Source organism: Anastrepha ludens, chromosome 5, assembly GCF_028408465.1.
Source record: "Anastrepha ludens isolate Willacy chromosome 5, idAnaLude1.1, whole genome shotgun sequence".
Taxonomy (NCBI): domain Eukaryota; kingdom Metazoa; phylum Arthropoda; class Insecta; order Diptera; family Tephritidae; genus Anastrepha; species Anastrepha ludens.
The window spans coordinates 4,772,707-4,789,001 of record NC_071501.1 but is presented as its reverse complement, the minus strand read 5'-3'; the positions used below and the strand labels follow the sequence as shown (position 1 = coordinate 4,789,001).

Sequence of the window (16,295 nt, the reverse complement as noted above, 5' to 3'; positions counted from 1 at the left end):
AATGCTATTTTTTAATATAAATGATCGGATGTTTATTTCATTATAAAGAGGAAGGTATGCCGTTAATAGTGGAAAATAACATCAGGCAAATGACCACAAAGACCACGGACAATATCTTTTTCATGAAATTTTCCATAACCGAATTGTAAAGTGACTACGCTATGTCCTCGATAGCTTCACGAATTCCATCTTTGAGGTCTTGAATCGACCCTGGGTTGTTGGCGTAGACCTTCTCTTTCACGTGGCCCCAAAGGAAAAAGTCACAAGGTGTTAAATCAAAAGATCTCAGTGGCCAATTGTGATCACCTCTTCGAGAGATAACACGGTCCGGAAACTTTTCCCGTAAAAAATCAATGGTTTCGTTGCTTGTGTGGCACGTAGCGCCGTATTGTTGAAAATAAAGGTTGTCCACATCAATACCATCCAATTTCGGCCATAAAAAAATCGTTAATCATCTCTCGATAACGCAATCCATTCACCTGTAACACCTGTTATTGGAAAACCCTTTACTTATACATATTTCTGTTGCATATTTTTGGCAACAGATTTTTCATAAAATTTTGGTTTCTGTGTTGATAAAAAACGCCAGTTTTCTTTTTTAATTAATGTACTTTTCGTATTTCGTATTTATTCAATGAATACTTAATTGATTTTCTCATCACTTTTGTGTAGTTAAATTGAATTTTTATAATGCTTTGCTTTATTTATGTTTCTTGTAGTGTAGTTTTGGATGGGTTTTTTAATCATTTGGACGTTTACTATGTAATACTAACACTTATTATTGTAAATACGTTACGGCTCATTAAAAAAGGCAAAGTATAAAAAGTTTGATATAAAATTTAACAAATTAGGAATACAAATACCATCTCAACTAAGTATAATAAATAATATATTATTTTTATTACTTAACAATAGTTTCAACTAAGCGATTTCCAATAATCATACATATATACAAACATAATTTTTTGTTAGAAAACAATTATTTCGCTTATAGAAACTTTGTTTTTAAATTGATTTCAAAAATCACAAATCACTACTAAATTCTCAATTTTAAATTTAATTATTGAAACTCGCAACTTATCAAAAATATTCTAGCAAGAAGTGCGTTGGTAAAAAAGGTAATTTATTCTTATAAAAGCAGCATTAATGCATTTCTTTCAAAAATGTTTCTTGTGCCTTTGCACAAATCCCTAGGTTATGTGTGTACGTATATATAGAAGTGTGTAGTATACGTTCGTTTTTGTATAGTATATGTATGTATGTATGTAAATACTTATTTAGAGTGGGTATAACACAATTCATTTAACGAGTATTAAATCCGATGAATGAAGGCATTCAGCGCATTCCACAATTGAATGCGAAATTTCTCTGTTATCTACGTTATCTCTGCCGTTGTTATTAGGTATACGAATGTATGTACGTTCTACGTAAGTATCTGTAGTCATACCAGTAAAACTTCCATCAAAGCAGAGATAATTTGTATCTGTCTTTCTATAACTATAACCTATAGAAATGTGTATGTATATACTCGTACTACCACTAAATTTCGCTAGATATTAAAATTAGTTTGATTTCTTTGCGCGGCGTCTAGTGTTGCCAGGACAACCTGTCGAGCTTAGTAAATGTAATTTCCAACCACCATCCAAAGGCAGGTGCACGTCATCGTGGCATAGAGGGCAACGAGCAGCGCCTGTTTTCAATTCTTTAAAAACAAATTAAGTGTATTTACATATATATCTGAATGCTTACGAAGTTTCTTTGGAAATGCTTAGTTACCTCGGCAGTAGTCCTCCATCTGATGTAAATCATACAGCTGCTTGTGCACCGATTCTGTACAGCGCTCACACATCACATAGCTATCCTTTGCTTCGCACTCCTCTGGGTGATAAAAATATGCACACATTAATAGGTAAATCTCATATATATAAATCAACTGATTTTTTTTTTTTGTTAAATACTCACTTGTGAGATGATAATTTAAAGCGGCCACCTCCAGCACTTGACTGCATTGAGGACACTTTGTTAGAAAAGGACAGGACTTCCAGTAATGCCGATCTAGCTGTGATTGATCGCTGCTGCTACAACACCAATCGCAAAATGGACAGTGTCTGAAATAAAGCATAATAGTAAATATCGCGTAATCGTATCAAAAGAACGAAAAAATGTAAGGTTCCTAATTTCAGGATTACAAATTATGCTCGTGTAATGGGGTAAAAATACCCTTTATCCCATAATGACTATCAAGCGTGCAAAATAGCTATCAGTCTCGACAAAACCTATTTATTATTGGATATTTATTTGGTTACTATACACAAAGATTTGAGATTAACGGCACTGAATTTGAAGAATTCAACTCCTTTTGTTATCTTGGCAGCATAATATCCTCAATTGGTGGCTCAAAAGAAGATGTTACAATTCACATAAAAAAGACCAAACAAGCTTTCGGCTTCCTTAAAAACATCTGGGAATCTTCTATAACCACACGAAACACCAAGGTAAAAATTTTCAGTTCGAACATCAAGTCAGTTCCACTGTACGGCTGCGAAACTTAGAACTTTGCAGTTACAGACATACAACACATAAATCGCTGGCTACCGACAATGCTTCGCATTTTCTGGCCCAACACCATTCCAAACTGCAGCTTGTGGAGTAGCACCAACCAAACTCCAATACAAACGGAAAGGGAATGGGGCTGGCTTGCACACATTATTAGAAGAGAATCAAGTGACATCACACGCACTGCAATTGATTGCAATCCACAAGGAAGCCGACGAAGAGGAAGACCCTCGCTAACCTGGAGGAGGAGTTTAGAAACGGAGATAAAGAAGACCAACGCTGGAACGAGCTGAAGAAGATTGCTTCTGATAGAGTCGAATGGTGAAAAATTGTTGTGAACCTCGCAGTGCCATAGGAAATATATATACTATATATATTTATTAGGGGGGCACCCTCTAAAATACGTGCACATATAAGAAGATACCAAATTAAAATTCTGATTAAAATCAAAACAGGGAACAACCTTAATTTTTTAGCTTGTGTTATAATTTACTGCATTGATCCCTATATAAAATGAAATAAGCGGGCTAAATCTACAGATTATCCTACATATATAATAGAATATTCGTCCCCTCCTAGCACTTTTTACTTCAAACGTGCTTCCATATTTTTTTCCTTTTAGTTAGTCCTGTTTTGGGTATTTGTTGGAGGATGGCAACCATCCTAATGACAACGTTTTCAATGCAAGTGAAACTCTGCTTTCCCCTTAAACTAATTTTTCATGGTTAAACTCAGCTGGCGAATCCCATGTGACGTGGCAGCTAATGTTCCCCTCACAACTTTCTTTTTCACCACAGTTACTGACCAAATCTTGTAAATCGATTGTCTTTGGATCAAAACGGCTTACATGCCAAAAGCCTTCAGAACGGTTTGGTTACTATTGCACTCAATTATTCGAAAGATTTTAGTCTAACAATCGAATTACGTATGACTTCAATTCGGTCCAATGGTATCATAAGGTAATCACATACAATACATTGCTTCACATTATTTTTATATATAATGTTTTCCTACTTACATCAAATCTGGTGGTTCTTCCAGCGATTCCGAGTTCGAGTTAGAATTTGAGCCTTTTCTAGAATTACTTGCAGATATCATTGAACGCTTCAATTGCTCATTGTATTGCTGCTTGCCATTGCAACTAGCAAATGTGCCTACCAGACCGCTTCCAACACCTGCACCACCAGCGCCATTTCCATTGCCTCCACCACTGGCACTGCCACCACTTGCATAACCATTTGTGCCGCCAAGCGCATGACCACTTTTACTCTTTAGTATACGCGTCTCAGAGCGGCGCATGGGGCTTGATTGCGGATCTGGGGATTTTGTGCTGTACATATAACTGTAGGGACTGCTGCGGCTATCGCTGCCACTACCAGTGCCACCACCGCTACCACTAGCCTGCTGTAAGTGCTCCAAATCATTACGGCCACGATGTGAAGGTGGCGATGTAGGTTCATTGTTGTTGTGTCCTGAATATTTATTTGCTTCCAACATTTCTTTTTTACGCTCCAAATCCAGCTTATCGAATTCGGTGAACAATTGGCGGTAAAGCAGATTACGCCTTGTTATATCATCATCGGGTGGCAACTGCTTCCGCACCAAACGCGGATTCACTTTATACACCAACAATAAGATACGTTCGGCCACCTTGCGCACCGGTTCAGCCGGATGATGTATGCCCGAGCAGCCACACTCGGAAAGTGCACGACACGTAAGGCCACTATGCTTGTCCGTGCTGATGCCTTGGCTGAGTACCAATTGCTCCAGCATTTGCATGCGACTGAGCGCCAGCCGTGGATGGGTGCCGGAACTGACACTGCGCGAGAGTGCTGGCGCTACCAGATGCTGTTCAATCACTTCGGGGCAAGCCGCTATACTAAGTATAGTGTGTTGGGCGAGTGTATGGATGCGCGCCGATGGATCGCCAGATTTAGCCAGAAGTTCGGGTAGTAATCGATCCACACAACGCGCCACTTCACTCTGCGACACACGTCCAGGCACATATTCGAGAAAGAGAACGCGAACAGTTTCGGTGGCTTGGCTAAAGACCGAGTAGACAGCATCGCGCACAGCACGATGGAGCAGCAACGCAGCGCTACGCGCCACCTTATTGGGTCCAGCCGTACTCTCACTGCCCGAATTGCAGTTGGAGTGGGAATTAGCATTGGTGTTCGGGTTCGTGTTCGTTTTTGATTGATCAGGATTCATGCCTTTTAGAAAATTGCGTAAGCTAATCAAACCATCTTCGCGATCTTGGAATTGCCGCGAATAGAATTGCTCAACCTGTAAAGGGAGAAATAAAACAGGTGGGAACAAAAAATAGTTTCATATTATAGAGTTTATTAATTCTTTTTTTTTATTGTATTTGCCTTACCATATCATTGCCGAATACGAGGATCGGTAGTGCAGCCTGACGACGTTCGCGATCGTTTAAACGCGAACGCCCACGGTTAGGATCGGCCTCCAGTAGAGCTGTACCTTGACATTCCCTTAAAAATTCATTAGTATTTGAACTGCAGTACGAGAATGTAATGCAAATACATATGGTGGGTACATTCATATGTATGTAAGTGCGAGCACGTTGGCAACAACAACGATATAGGATTTATTTTCACATAGAAAATATATTTGATATAAAAGAAAGAAAGAAGAAAGAACAGAAATCAACTAAAAGTACACCGAAATGTTTATGAGGCCGCTAGAGCAAAATGCATAGCTTACACTTTGAATATAGATATTTATATATAGCAGGTGGCGCAAAATTAATCACTCCATCGGAAGATTCATAATTTTCGTCATACATCGATCATATTTGATCAGCTACAGTACACAAACAAGCAATCAATGGAGTGCTTAGAAGTCAATATAAAAATTTCAATCACTCAATATCATTTTTTTTTGTATTTAACAAAAAAGTCATTCAAAAACAAAATTGGTTGATTTATTTTGCGCCACCTTGTACTAGTATACACACACTCAATTCTATGATTTTAACACCCTGCAGTCGAAGAGTCTTTCTGGGGACTAGAGCAACAGCACAAGCCCACTTTCGTATGACCTCAGTACGCGACTAATTTACAACAGATACTTTCAATGGCTTATTTGAACTAGTAGAACTACTTCGGGAGTAGTCACTATTCTTTACTGCAGGGTGTGTACATACAAACATACTTCAATTTCTCTAAAATGGTAAAATGATGACTCTAATGAGTTTTAATCAACCAAGCAACATGCAAAAAAAATTCTACATGCTACAAATTATGTGATGATATTTATTTTAAACATTTCCTGTCACAAAATATTTACAATTATACGCCGGCACCTAAGGTCTTCATGGGAAATTAATTTTTGGCAACATGGCGATATATATTGACAAAAAAATTATCATTAAATGAAAATGCCATTTCACTCTTACTTAGGCGGACATATTTAGTAAAACCATTATTCGCGGCTTTTGATTTTTTGAATTATGACGTTCTTCCAACAAACGAGCGATATATTATATGAAAAGTCTTGAAAAAAAGTCTTAAGTTTTTCCGAAAACAGCACAAGGGTCCAGATTTTTGGAGCTCAGTTCAATTGAAAAATTTCTCAGAAGAGAAATCAAAGCAAGAAAAACTCGTAAGGTACCAATAATTATTACCATAAAAACATTGATGGAAAAGGCATCAGAAAAGGTAAAAAAAAATGTAATAAAATTTAAAATAGTACATATAATTACAGATTCAGCCGCCGGAGCCGAATGGGTTGATGTCTGACTACCATTCGGAATTCAGAGAGAACGTCGGTTCGAATCTTGATGAAAGTCAAAAATTAGGAAAAATTTTTTTCTAATATCGGTCGCCCCCCGGCAGGCAATGGCAAACCTCCGAGTGTATTTCTGCCATGAAAAAGCTCCTCATTAAAAATATCTGCCATTCGGAGTCGGCTTGAAACTGGAGGTCCCTCCATTTGAGCAACAACATCAAGACGCACGCCACAAATAGAGGGAGGAGTTCAGCCAAACTCCCAAAAAGGGTGTGCGCACCATTATATATATATACAAATATAGCTATAATGCAATTTTTGAAAGAAATTTCGTTTCGGTTTTGTAGTCGAAGTGCCCGATTTTTTGAAATGTGTGGTCGACATTTTTTCAAACGCAGTCCTTAGGAATAAAAAATGTATCTAAAGAGTGTTTTTTGTGACGGAGTTATTAAAATTCTTTACACTAATTCTTGTGACAGCCGAGTTGACAGATGTTAGTTTTTTGAGGTTAGTTTGGCTTGGCAATTCATCATGAATAGACAAGCGCTCGAACAATGTTACGTCGATAAGCCCCCAGTCATAGAGATCACAGGCGCGATATCGAGAAATTAAACTTTAAAGCCATAAAATTATCCCCCAAATAAAGTCAATTTCGTGGATTTTGAAAACATTTTTTTGAGTTTAGGCTCATCCACCTTAGAAAGCACCCTTTATGTTATTATGTGCAACTCTTAGTAAAGGCCTTACCCACATCAGTTATGAAACAGTAAAGTTTTTAAGGCGGAGGTAAAGCGTAAGGCTAAGTTTAAGGTTACAACAACAGACAATGAAGGTAAGTCCGTTTTCTACTTTCATTTCCTTTCAAACAAAAATCTGATGTAAGTTTCAGCAGTTCAAAACCATTACATAATACAATACTTATGCAACCATATATTTAGCTAATGAACCCTTTAACCTTTGCGGTGAAGGGAAGCTTTCTAGCATTTTCTTCTATATACTTTTTACAAAACTCCTATATTAATTTTATAGAACATGGAATTTTATCATACTAAGATTAAACTATGACACGAGTGTACAACTACGACAACACCGTTAAACTTACTGCCTCAACGTTGGTATAGCGCGCTCTTCATAGTCTTCATAGGAATTACGTGGCGCACTCTTGTTCCTACGACGCAAGGAACCTTGCCGACTGGACATAGGCGAACTGTGCCGACTGGGACTTCGACCTTTGCCCAACTTGGGCGAAACCGGTATGTCGTCATGTGATTTGCGCAGGGTCGTATTTGATTGTAGTGGCATGTTATCGTTTGTATTGCTTTGTGCTGTCCCAGATATTGTTGAAATGGCCGCTCCACCACCCGAACTGCAACCATCGGTTGAGGAACGATCATCTTGTATACTCTTTGGACTCATTGTGCTCGTTTGGTAGTGCGCTTCTGCCAGCGCTTGTGCGACATCCTGTAAACTTGGCGCTGGTGGTAATATCGGTTTGCTGGCATACACTTCGCACGCCATATCATTAGAGGCGTTCAAGCCATTCGCTTCCAGCAAATCCTTCACCAACAAATGCTTCAACACTAGCGCCTTGTACATTTCAATTTGTTCTTTGCGCAACTTTGCAGTGGTGAAATCCTCTTGTTGCACTGCTTGACGCTTAGCTAGCGCGTAACGGCCCAAACGTTCGCCGGCGGCGCGTAACGCTGTCATACACAACTTTAGCTTGCGCGCATATTCAAACCGTTCAGCGCCAACCGCTTGCAATTTCTTTTCCTCCATTTCGCGTATGATCTCTGCTATGGATTCCTCGACATACATAGAAAAGAGTAGATCATCGCAAATGGATACTAAGGCTGGTTCAGCGATGCCAACAGCAGCGCCAGCTGAACCAGCTATCTCAGCGTTGCTCAACTCATTGTTCGTTGCTGCTGAGCCATTGCCGGTAGCGGGCAACTGCGCCTGTAGTAGATCCGCTTGTGGGACACCATCCAACGTTACAGTAACAACATTCTTATCCAACTCCTCACCCAAGACATTGACTGCAATCAAAGCAATTTGCCCATCAGGATTGTAGTCGTTGCAGTGTGCGGTGCTGAGGCGCAGCTTTAGATGTGTGCCGCGTCGCGGGTTCACTGAAACGCTCTGCAGTTCACGCGATTTGTAGTTAGTGGCCGCGTTGTCGGAGAGCGCAACAAAACCCAGGAAGTCGAAGCATTGTGAGGATGGAGTGCTCGGTATACCTTTTGGTGAGTAGTGCAACCATAGTTCGACTTTCTCGGCTATAGCAAAAAAGGCAGAAAGAAAATTGAGTATTTTTTCTCACAATTTTTAGTGAATATTTACTTACGTATGAGGAACTGATGTGCTAATATTTGTATTCGACATATTTTAGCTGGTTTGTGAAATCTCAGTACGATATCGTGAGGTGTGATAGAGCTGTGGGGAGCGCTACGCCACCCGTGCACTGTCGGACCGTGGGTGTTGAGTTCGCTGGCAGGAAAGGCCGGATCTTCATCTGGAGGGAACAAGAAATTGCAGTGTAAAATCTATATTCTCCTTGCCCTATCCGATAATTGACTAATCCAAATATTTTAAGAAAGTTTAATAGAACTCATACAATTTTAATCAGCTGTTTTAGTAATAAAAATTCTTATTACATACTTTTACGTAAAACAGTGAATTCAAAATAATTTCCACCTTATTTCAGTACCATCGTAAAGAGAAAAAAACATACTCTTAAAAATTCTTTATTTCAATAAAATAATTGCGTGCTACGCTACCTGTTTTTGACTTCTAAGTGCTGTCAAATTAATTATGTACCGTCAATTTCGGTTGTTGGGCTCATTTCCATAATTGAATACACAAAACCACACACCAACACATAAACATATACATTGAAATTTGATGAGCGCAAAAACAGTACTCTCATTGTATGAGAAGAGAGCCCACGTTTAGTTGTTACTTCTTGCCGGCATTTGAGTGGCTCCAACGTTGGGGATCACACAAACTAAACTCACACAAAACAGCTAAAACAAACGTGTTGAGCTGGCAGCATAACAAGAACAAACAAAAACTAGCATTAATGGGCGTGTGTTTGTACACTTTTATGTATAATTTTTTACGAGTCAATTAAGTACAAATAGGGATGCCACCAACGATTAATTGTATCTGTCCAAAATAAATAGCGAACGGGCACTTAAACGTTGAAGCACAGAATTCTAATAAGTTTATATATTTTTTGTTTACAAGCAAACAATAACTCATATCTAATTGCATGGTGTGTAAACCGAATATCACCTCAAATATTTTGTTTGACCATGAGCCTGACTTTTTCCGCAAATTTGATAATACAATAAATAAATATATGTTAAGTTGAAGTTGTTGATTGTAGTCACGATTGTGCCATTCCCTCGACTGCGGTTTTCTACGATACAATTATCACAAAAAATATCTAATAGGACAAGCTTTAGCGCGAGATAGAGAGGCATAAAGGTTGTGATGCTACTCTTCAAAGTTGTATACCTAATCGTACTTTAATTTTTTTCTTTTTAACTTTTTATAGTTCAGCTTAGTTTATTTTTATATCTCAGATTAAATTTCCCAAATTTATCTTCCGATCAACAGTGGATTTTTTTTTTTACAAAAACAAAGTAAAGTCAAGTACAACACTCAGACGCAATTAAGTCCATTGTAGTGCACTCGAGTTTCCTTTTTAATTTCCTTTAAAACTACTCGACTTCCGAAGAAATCTGAGTAGTCCTTGTGCTGCCATGCAGCCAAGCTGGTCACATATCAGTGACAAAGACCTCAAGCCTGCTTTGAGTGAAGGCCGGGCAGACGCATAGAAAGCAGTCCGCCGTCTTATCCTGCTCTCCACATGCTGGGCAGAGTGTAGTATCTGAGATGCCTATCTTTTCCATGTGCTTCGCCCATAGAAAGTGGCCTGTCATCATTCCAACCAGCTGCCAACAAATCCTACAGCAATAATAATTATAATAATATGTAAACCCAATGGTTGAGCTCCCCCCGCCCTACCAACATGAGGGGTTCAGTCGGCATGAGTTGTAGGTCATTTTAGTTTTAGCGCCAGACCAAGAAAGAAATCAGACAATGAAAGTAAAGTGTCAAACATCTTAGACGAACCTCAATAGATTTCGATATACATACATATATATGTAGCTCATTGAATTAAAACTAGTCTAGTCATATTGTGACCGCCGTAGTCGAATGGGTTGGTGCGTGGATAGCGGTCACCCCTCGGCAGGCAATGGCAAACTTCCAGAGTATTTCAGCCATGAAAACCCTCCTCATAAAAAATATTTGCTATTCGGAGTCGGCTTGAAACCGTAGGCCCCTCCATTTGGGGAACAACATTAAGACGCACGCCACAAATAGGAGGAGGAGCTCGGTCAAACACTCAAAAAGGGTTTACGCGTCAAGTATATAAGTTAATTTACCCGGTCACGGTTGTTTTAAAAAAAACAATTTTTATCCGGTGAACGGTCTTTATTTGTTGAAACTTAATTTACAACTGACTTAAAAATTATTCTTAGTTCTAATACTAAAGCTAAGCCCGTGTGCCAGCAACGTGACCCATTCTTTGCGGAATAGGCGTTTCCCACGGAAACGCCAATCGCTGCTCTGGTATCTCTTCAAAAGCGTTGCGCGTGTGGAGTGTTGGGTTACCGTCATACTTTGGTTGAGGTGTGTGAACTGTTGCATTAGTTAAAACGTTGCGCATGTGGGGTGTTGGGTTACTATCATATTTTGGTTGAGGTGTGTGAACTGTTGCGTTAGCTCCTCCCTCCTCAAGTGCGGACGTCCCTGTTCGCATCTCCGTAGATTCAGGAGTACCAAGGGCGTTTGGTTTATTACAATTCCTTTGAAAGTCCTTCGGCTTTCTTTTTCCGGAAATTTTAAGTGCGATTAGTATGACAGCTATTATTATGGATATTGTGAGTGCTGTATTGGAGGTTAAACCCACTTTATTGATTTTGTTGATCGTCTCCAGCTTCTTCAAATTTTGTATTTGGAGACCTTTCATCATCTGCAAGGATAATATTTCTTCGAATGGCGTCTTCGGGTTTCGTTTTTGTAGAACAGGTGGAAGAGGTTGTAAATTACTCATTTCATGTACGTAGAATTTTTTGTTTTGCACGTTGATAGTGGAGTTGTGGTGTTGGATTATAAATGTTCCATTCAGTTCTATTGATTTGCCATCTATTTCGATTAAACCATTATAATTGTTCAAAAATAGTATTCCGGGTTGTACTTCTTCTAGGTTGCTAATGTGGTCAGCGTTGATAAGCGTGCAATTTGGGCGTCTACTATTTATAAGATTACTAATACAGCTATTATTATTTATTTCTATAAAATCTTTTTCATTACAAATTGTTATTTTATTATATGCTCTACATTCCTTTTTTAGTCCGTATATTTTCGTTTTACATTTTATTATTTTTTCATAATCAATTTTATTAATTTTATTTTCCTTTTTTACTCCTTTGAGTATTATTTTTTCACAAGTTTCTTTATTAGTAGTAGGCAAGCTTAGAATATAAATTATAGAAGTGCCATTTGAGGCTATTCTAATATCGGTAAATTCTAGTTCTTCTTCAATATTAATGTAAGGTATTTCTTCTTTTCCAATAATTTTTTCAATTGTGCTTATTTCTAGATTCGACAATATAAATGAATTAACAATATTTGATTTTGCCCAATGTAAGGCGTATTCAATATTAATAAGCTCTTCCTTAATTAATTGTAATTTATATTTAATTTTAAGACCTAGTTCTAATTTTACATTTTCATTATTTTTTAAGCTTTTCAGTATTTCATTTGTGTTATTACTTGCTTCATTTATTTTATCTAAAAATTTTTTGTTTATTATTACTTGTCTATCGTTATTTTCTAGTAGATTTCCAATATTTTTATTAATTATTTCTAAGTCATGGTGGTCTGGGTTACCAGCAATCCATTTCCATGCTGTGCCTATAAAATCTAATGAACGTTTAGTTTTAATTCGAGGGGTGAGTTTTGAAAGAAGTGTGCGAATTTGGATTATCTCGTGGTTAAGGAAAGGATGTAATGGATGGTTGATTTGGATATTTTGTGCGATAGTATTTTCAAGTTCTTTCGTTAAGTTGTCGTACTGTCTCGTGTCTATTATATGAATAATTTTAAATGTTCCTTCCTGTATTCTTGCTGTTCCGTCCTTCAAGGTTATAAGCTGTGCGTTCGTATAATCTAGGATCTGTGTTTCTGCGTAAGCCATGGCGGCAAGGGTACTGTAAAAAGGTTGTAATTATGGACCTATAGTTATTTATCTAATTTTTAAATTTGTATCGTTGGCCTATGGCATTTATAACGATTTTTCTTATTATCTAATGATCGAACGCCTATGGCATTTTACTCGATTTTTCCTATTATCTAATGATCGAACGCCTATGGCATTTTACTCGATTTTTCCTATTATCTAATGATCGAACGCCTATGGCATTTTACTCGATTTTCTTATTCACTAAAGATTACATTAATTATTTTCAAATTGAATCTAATCATATTAAAATTCCTTTGATTTTAATTGTATCAAAATTAATTCAATTTAATAGAACTAAATTTGGTTTCATTTCTTGAAATTAATTTAATTCGATGGATGGGAATTTAAATTAATATGAAGAAATTCAGTTCAAGCTTTAATTTTCTATAATTAAAATATATTTTTTTCTTTGTCCTTTTCTTTTTCTTTTTCTTTTTTTTTTTTTTTCCTGTTTTTTTTTTCTTTTGGTGATTTTTCTTCTTGTTATGAAGCCTGGTGAACCAAGTACGCTTTGGGTGGTAAGGCTAACTTCTAATATTACTTTTGTGAACAGTTCGGCCTGATTGGGTTTTGACTGTAGTCCTATTATTTTCTGCAACTATTTCCTTCTTGTATCTTGATGATAGTTTAGAGCCTAATCTTTTATTTATTTTGACAAATATCTCTTCACCTACGGAGTAATCTTTCGTTTTTTTTCTGTTTTTATTGTGATAGCCAAGGTCCTTTATTTGCTTCTTTGTAAGTAATTCTATATTTTGTTGTCTATGTCTTTCTAACTCTTGGGGGTCTGTGGTAACTCTGGTACCGAAAAATGTTTCTAAGGGTTTTTTCTTGGTGGTTGAATGAATTGTCGAGTTGTATTCTTTAACAGATTTAAAAAGTAGTTCCTCGAAAGTCAGACTATTGTTGTCGGATTTTAAGCATCTCATAATTTCAGAGAGAGTAGAGTGAAATCTCTCCACTTGTCCGTTTGTCGTGCTAGCGTAAGGCGGTGTAACATATACTTCGATGTTCATTTGATCCTTCAATAGTGATGAAATTGAGGCGGAGTTCAGTGATTTCTCATTGTCAATTACAACAAGTTTGGGAATTCCAAATGCAATCATTAGCTCACGTATTGGATCCTTTATGTGCTCTACTGCTCGGGATGGGATTATTTTTACTTGTGCGTATTTGGAATATTTGTCAACAGAAGTGAGAATGAACCTTTTTTCTGTGGAGTAAATGTCTATATGGACGATTTCTCCAGGGTTTTGTGGAATCGGGGTGGCTTGGATTTCTGGCTTTGGGGGGTGTCTATCGTATTTTTGCTGAAGGCAAGTTGAGCACTGTTTGACCTTTTTCTCTATTTTGGAGTTCATGCTAGGGAAATAGTATTTTTTTAGAATTTGAGTTTTATTCTCACGGCTATTTCTATGAGCTCGTTGGTGCTCAGTTAGTATTATTTCTTCTTGTTCGGTTTCGTTTGTGATATCCTGTAATAAAGTTTGTGTAAAACGGATTTTAATGTTTCTGAAATGTAGTGGATACATTTCTTGAATTTTACCCATAATATTTTCTGTTGTGTAGAGTCCGTTAACAAGAGCTGGGTCTAAACGTTGTTTAAAAATGTCTATTAAGTCCTGGGTGGAATAGTGAGTTTTGGTTATAGTATGTCTGTGAAAACTGGGGAAAGGCAGTTCAAAAGTGTAGTTGTTTTCATGTCCGATTAATAAAAATAACTGATTCTTAAATGCGTTTATTGGGGCTTCTGTAGCAGGTATGAGGATATGAGCAGAGCTTTCGTCACTATGGTCGGTTGTCGTGAGGGTATTTACCTCAGATTTAGGTGGTCTTGAAAGAGCGTCTGCAACGACATTAGTTTTGCCAGGTTTATAGTAGATTTCATAGTTATACTCTTCTAAAATGCATTTCCATCTTTTCATTTTTGCGTTATGATTTTTATTGCTTAAAGCAAACGTAAGGGGTTGGTGGTCGGTGTAAATTATTACTTTGGCTGAACCGTAGAGATAATTCCGTAGCGTGTTCAATGCCCAAATTATCGCCAACATTTCCTTCTCATTGGCGGCGTAATTCTCTTCTGTCTTTGATAAGGATCTAGATATGAACGTAATAGGTTTACCGGATTGTTCTAAAACAGCACCTAACGCGTAGTTTGATGCGTCGGTTGTCAGATGGAATTCCTTTTTGAAATCTGGGTATGTGAGTATAACTTCCTCAGATATTAATGAAGTTTTAATTTGGTGGAAAGCTTGCTTGGCATTATTATTCAGCGTGATTAACTTTTTACTGGAGCTAGTTTTTGAAGCTCGTCCGTCTTCTCCTCTAAGGAGTGAAGTCAGTGGTCTTGCTAATTTAGCGTAGTCTCGTATAAATCGTCGGTAGTAACCTGATAATCCAAGAAATGATCTCAGATCTTTCAACGTCCTGGGGTAAGGGAAATCCTGGATGGCTTTTACTTTATTAGGATTTGTCTTAATACCACTACGTGATATTACTACTCCTAGAAACTCTACTTCGTCCTTAAAAAATTCACACTTATCCAACTGTACTTTCATTCGAGCGTTTTCGAGTGTTCGGAAAATGGTTTCTAAGTTCTCTAAGTGGCTACGTTCGTCCTTACCAAGTACTATTATGTCGTCTATATAGACATAACAGATTTTTCCAATGTGATCCTTAAGTATGTCATCAAGGGCACGCTGGAAAATGGCTGGTGCATTTTTCAAGCCGAATGGGAGTCTTGTAAATTCATACTTCCCATTATTGACTGAAAAAGCTGTCTTTTCCATGTCGGATTCCTTCAAAGGAATTTGGTGGAAGCCGCTTTTGAGGTCGAGAACAGAGAAAAATTGGCTACTTCCTAGTTGCGAGATTATTTCATTTATTTCAGGTATAGGGTATTTGTCCGCTACTGTCACTGCGTTCAATTTTCGGTAATCGATAACAAGTCTATATTTTTTCTGTCCGGAGGCGTCTAGTTTTTTGGGTACTACCCAAATAGGTGAATTGTATGCAGATCTTGATCGTCTAATGATTCCATCTCTTAGTAAGGTTTCAATCTCTTGGGTTACAAAGTCTCTCATAGCTAAAGGATAGGGATAATATTTGGAATAAATTGGGCTGTCCGAAAGAGTTTTAATTTCCCCAACTACTGTGGTGGTATAGGTAAGCTTTGCATTGGGTTCCGAAAATAATTTGGAATATTTTCTTGTTAAATAATTTATGTCATTTTTCTGCTGCAATGTCATGTGTTCAGTCCTAATATCAATTTTATTAACGTCCGCTGAGAATTTTTGTTTAATTTTAATAACTGTATTGTTACCAATTTTTAGTGTATTATCGTGGATATTTATAATAGCAGACAAGTCTCTTAGACTATCGTTACCAAGAATTCCGTGGAAAGAATTTAATGTTGGGAGTAGGAAGAATTTTAAATTTGTATCATTTTTCCCGAAAAGATTTACCAAGGTGTGATGGGTGATTTCTATTTTTCCGGCTATGGAGTTTGCGAAGAAGGGTTGTTCATTAAGAAGAGGCTTTAAAACAAGATTTGGCTGAATATAATTCTTACTAGAACCAGTATCTAGTAATATCTTAATGATTTTTCCGTTCTTCGTCCGACACTCTATGTACGGTAACGAAGAACACGTCATTCTAAAAAATGTATATC

The 16,295-nt window shown here is 37.4% G+C and overlaps 1 protein-coding gene across 1 annotated transcript in view; it reads right to left on the bottom strand.

Annotated features, from left to right (window-relative positions):
* Nucleotides 1-624: 624 nt before the first annotated feature.
* Nucleotides 625-16,295, bottom strand: part of LOC128863087 (centrosomal protein of 104 kDa) — a 35,664-nt gene continuing 19,993 nt past the window's right edge. The window contains exons 2-8 of the mRNA XM_054102015.1: nt 8,654-8,821; nt 7,409-8,585; nt 4,934-5,072; nt 3,575-4,842; nt 1,963-2,108; nt 1,777-1,878; nt 625-1,702 (exon numbers count right to left, since the gene is read on the bottom strand). Of these exons, the coding sequence (XP_053957990.1) occupies nt 1,563-1,702; nt 1,777-1,878; nt 1,963-2,108; nt 3,575-4,842; nt 4,934-5,072; nt 7,409-8,585; nt 8,654-8,821 (3,140 nt within the window). The 3' untranslated portion in view covers nt 625-1,562. The remainder of the gene's footprint in view (nt 1,703-1,776; nt 1,879-1,962; nt 2,109-3,574; nt 4,843-4,933; nt 5,073-7,408; nt 8,586-8,653; nt 8,822-16,295) is intronic.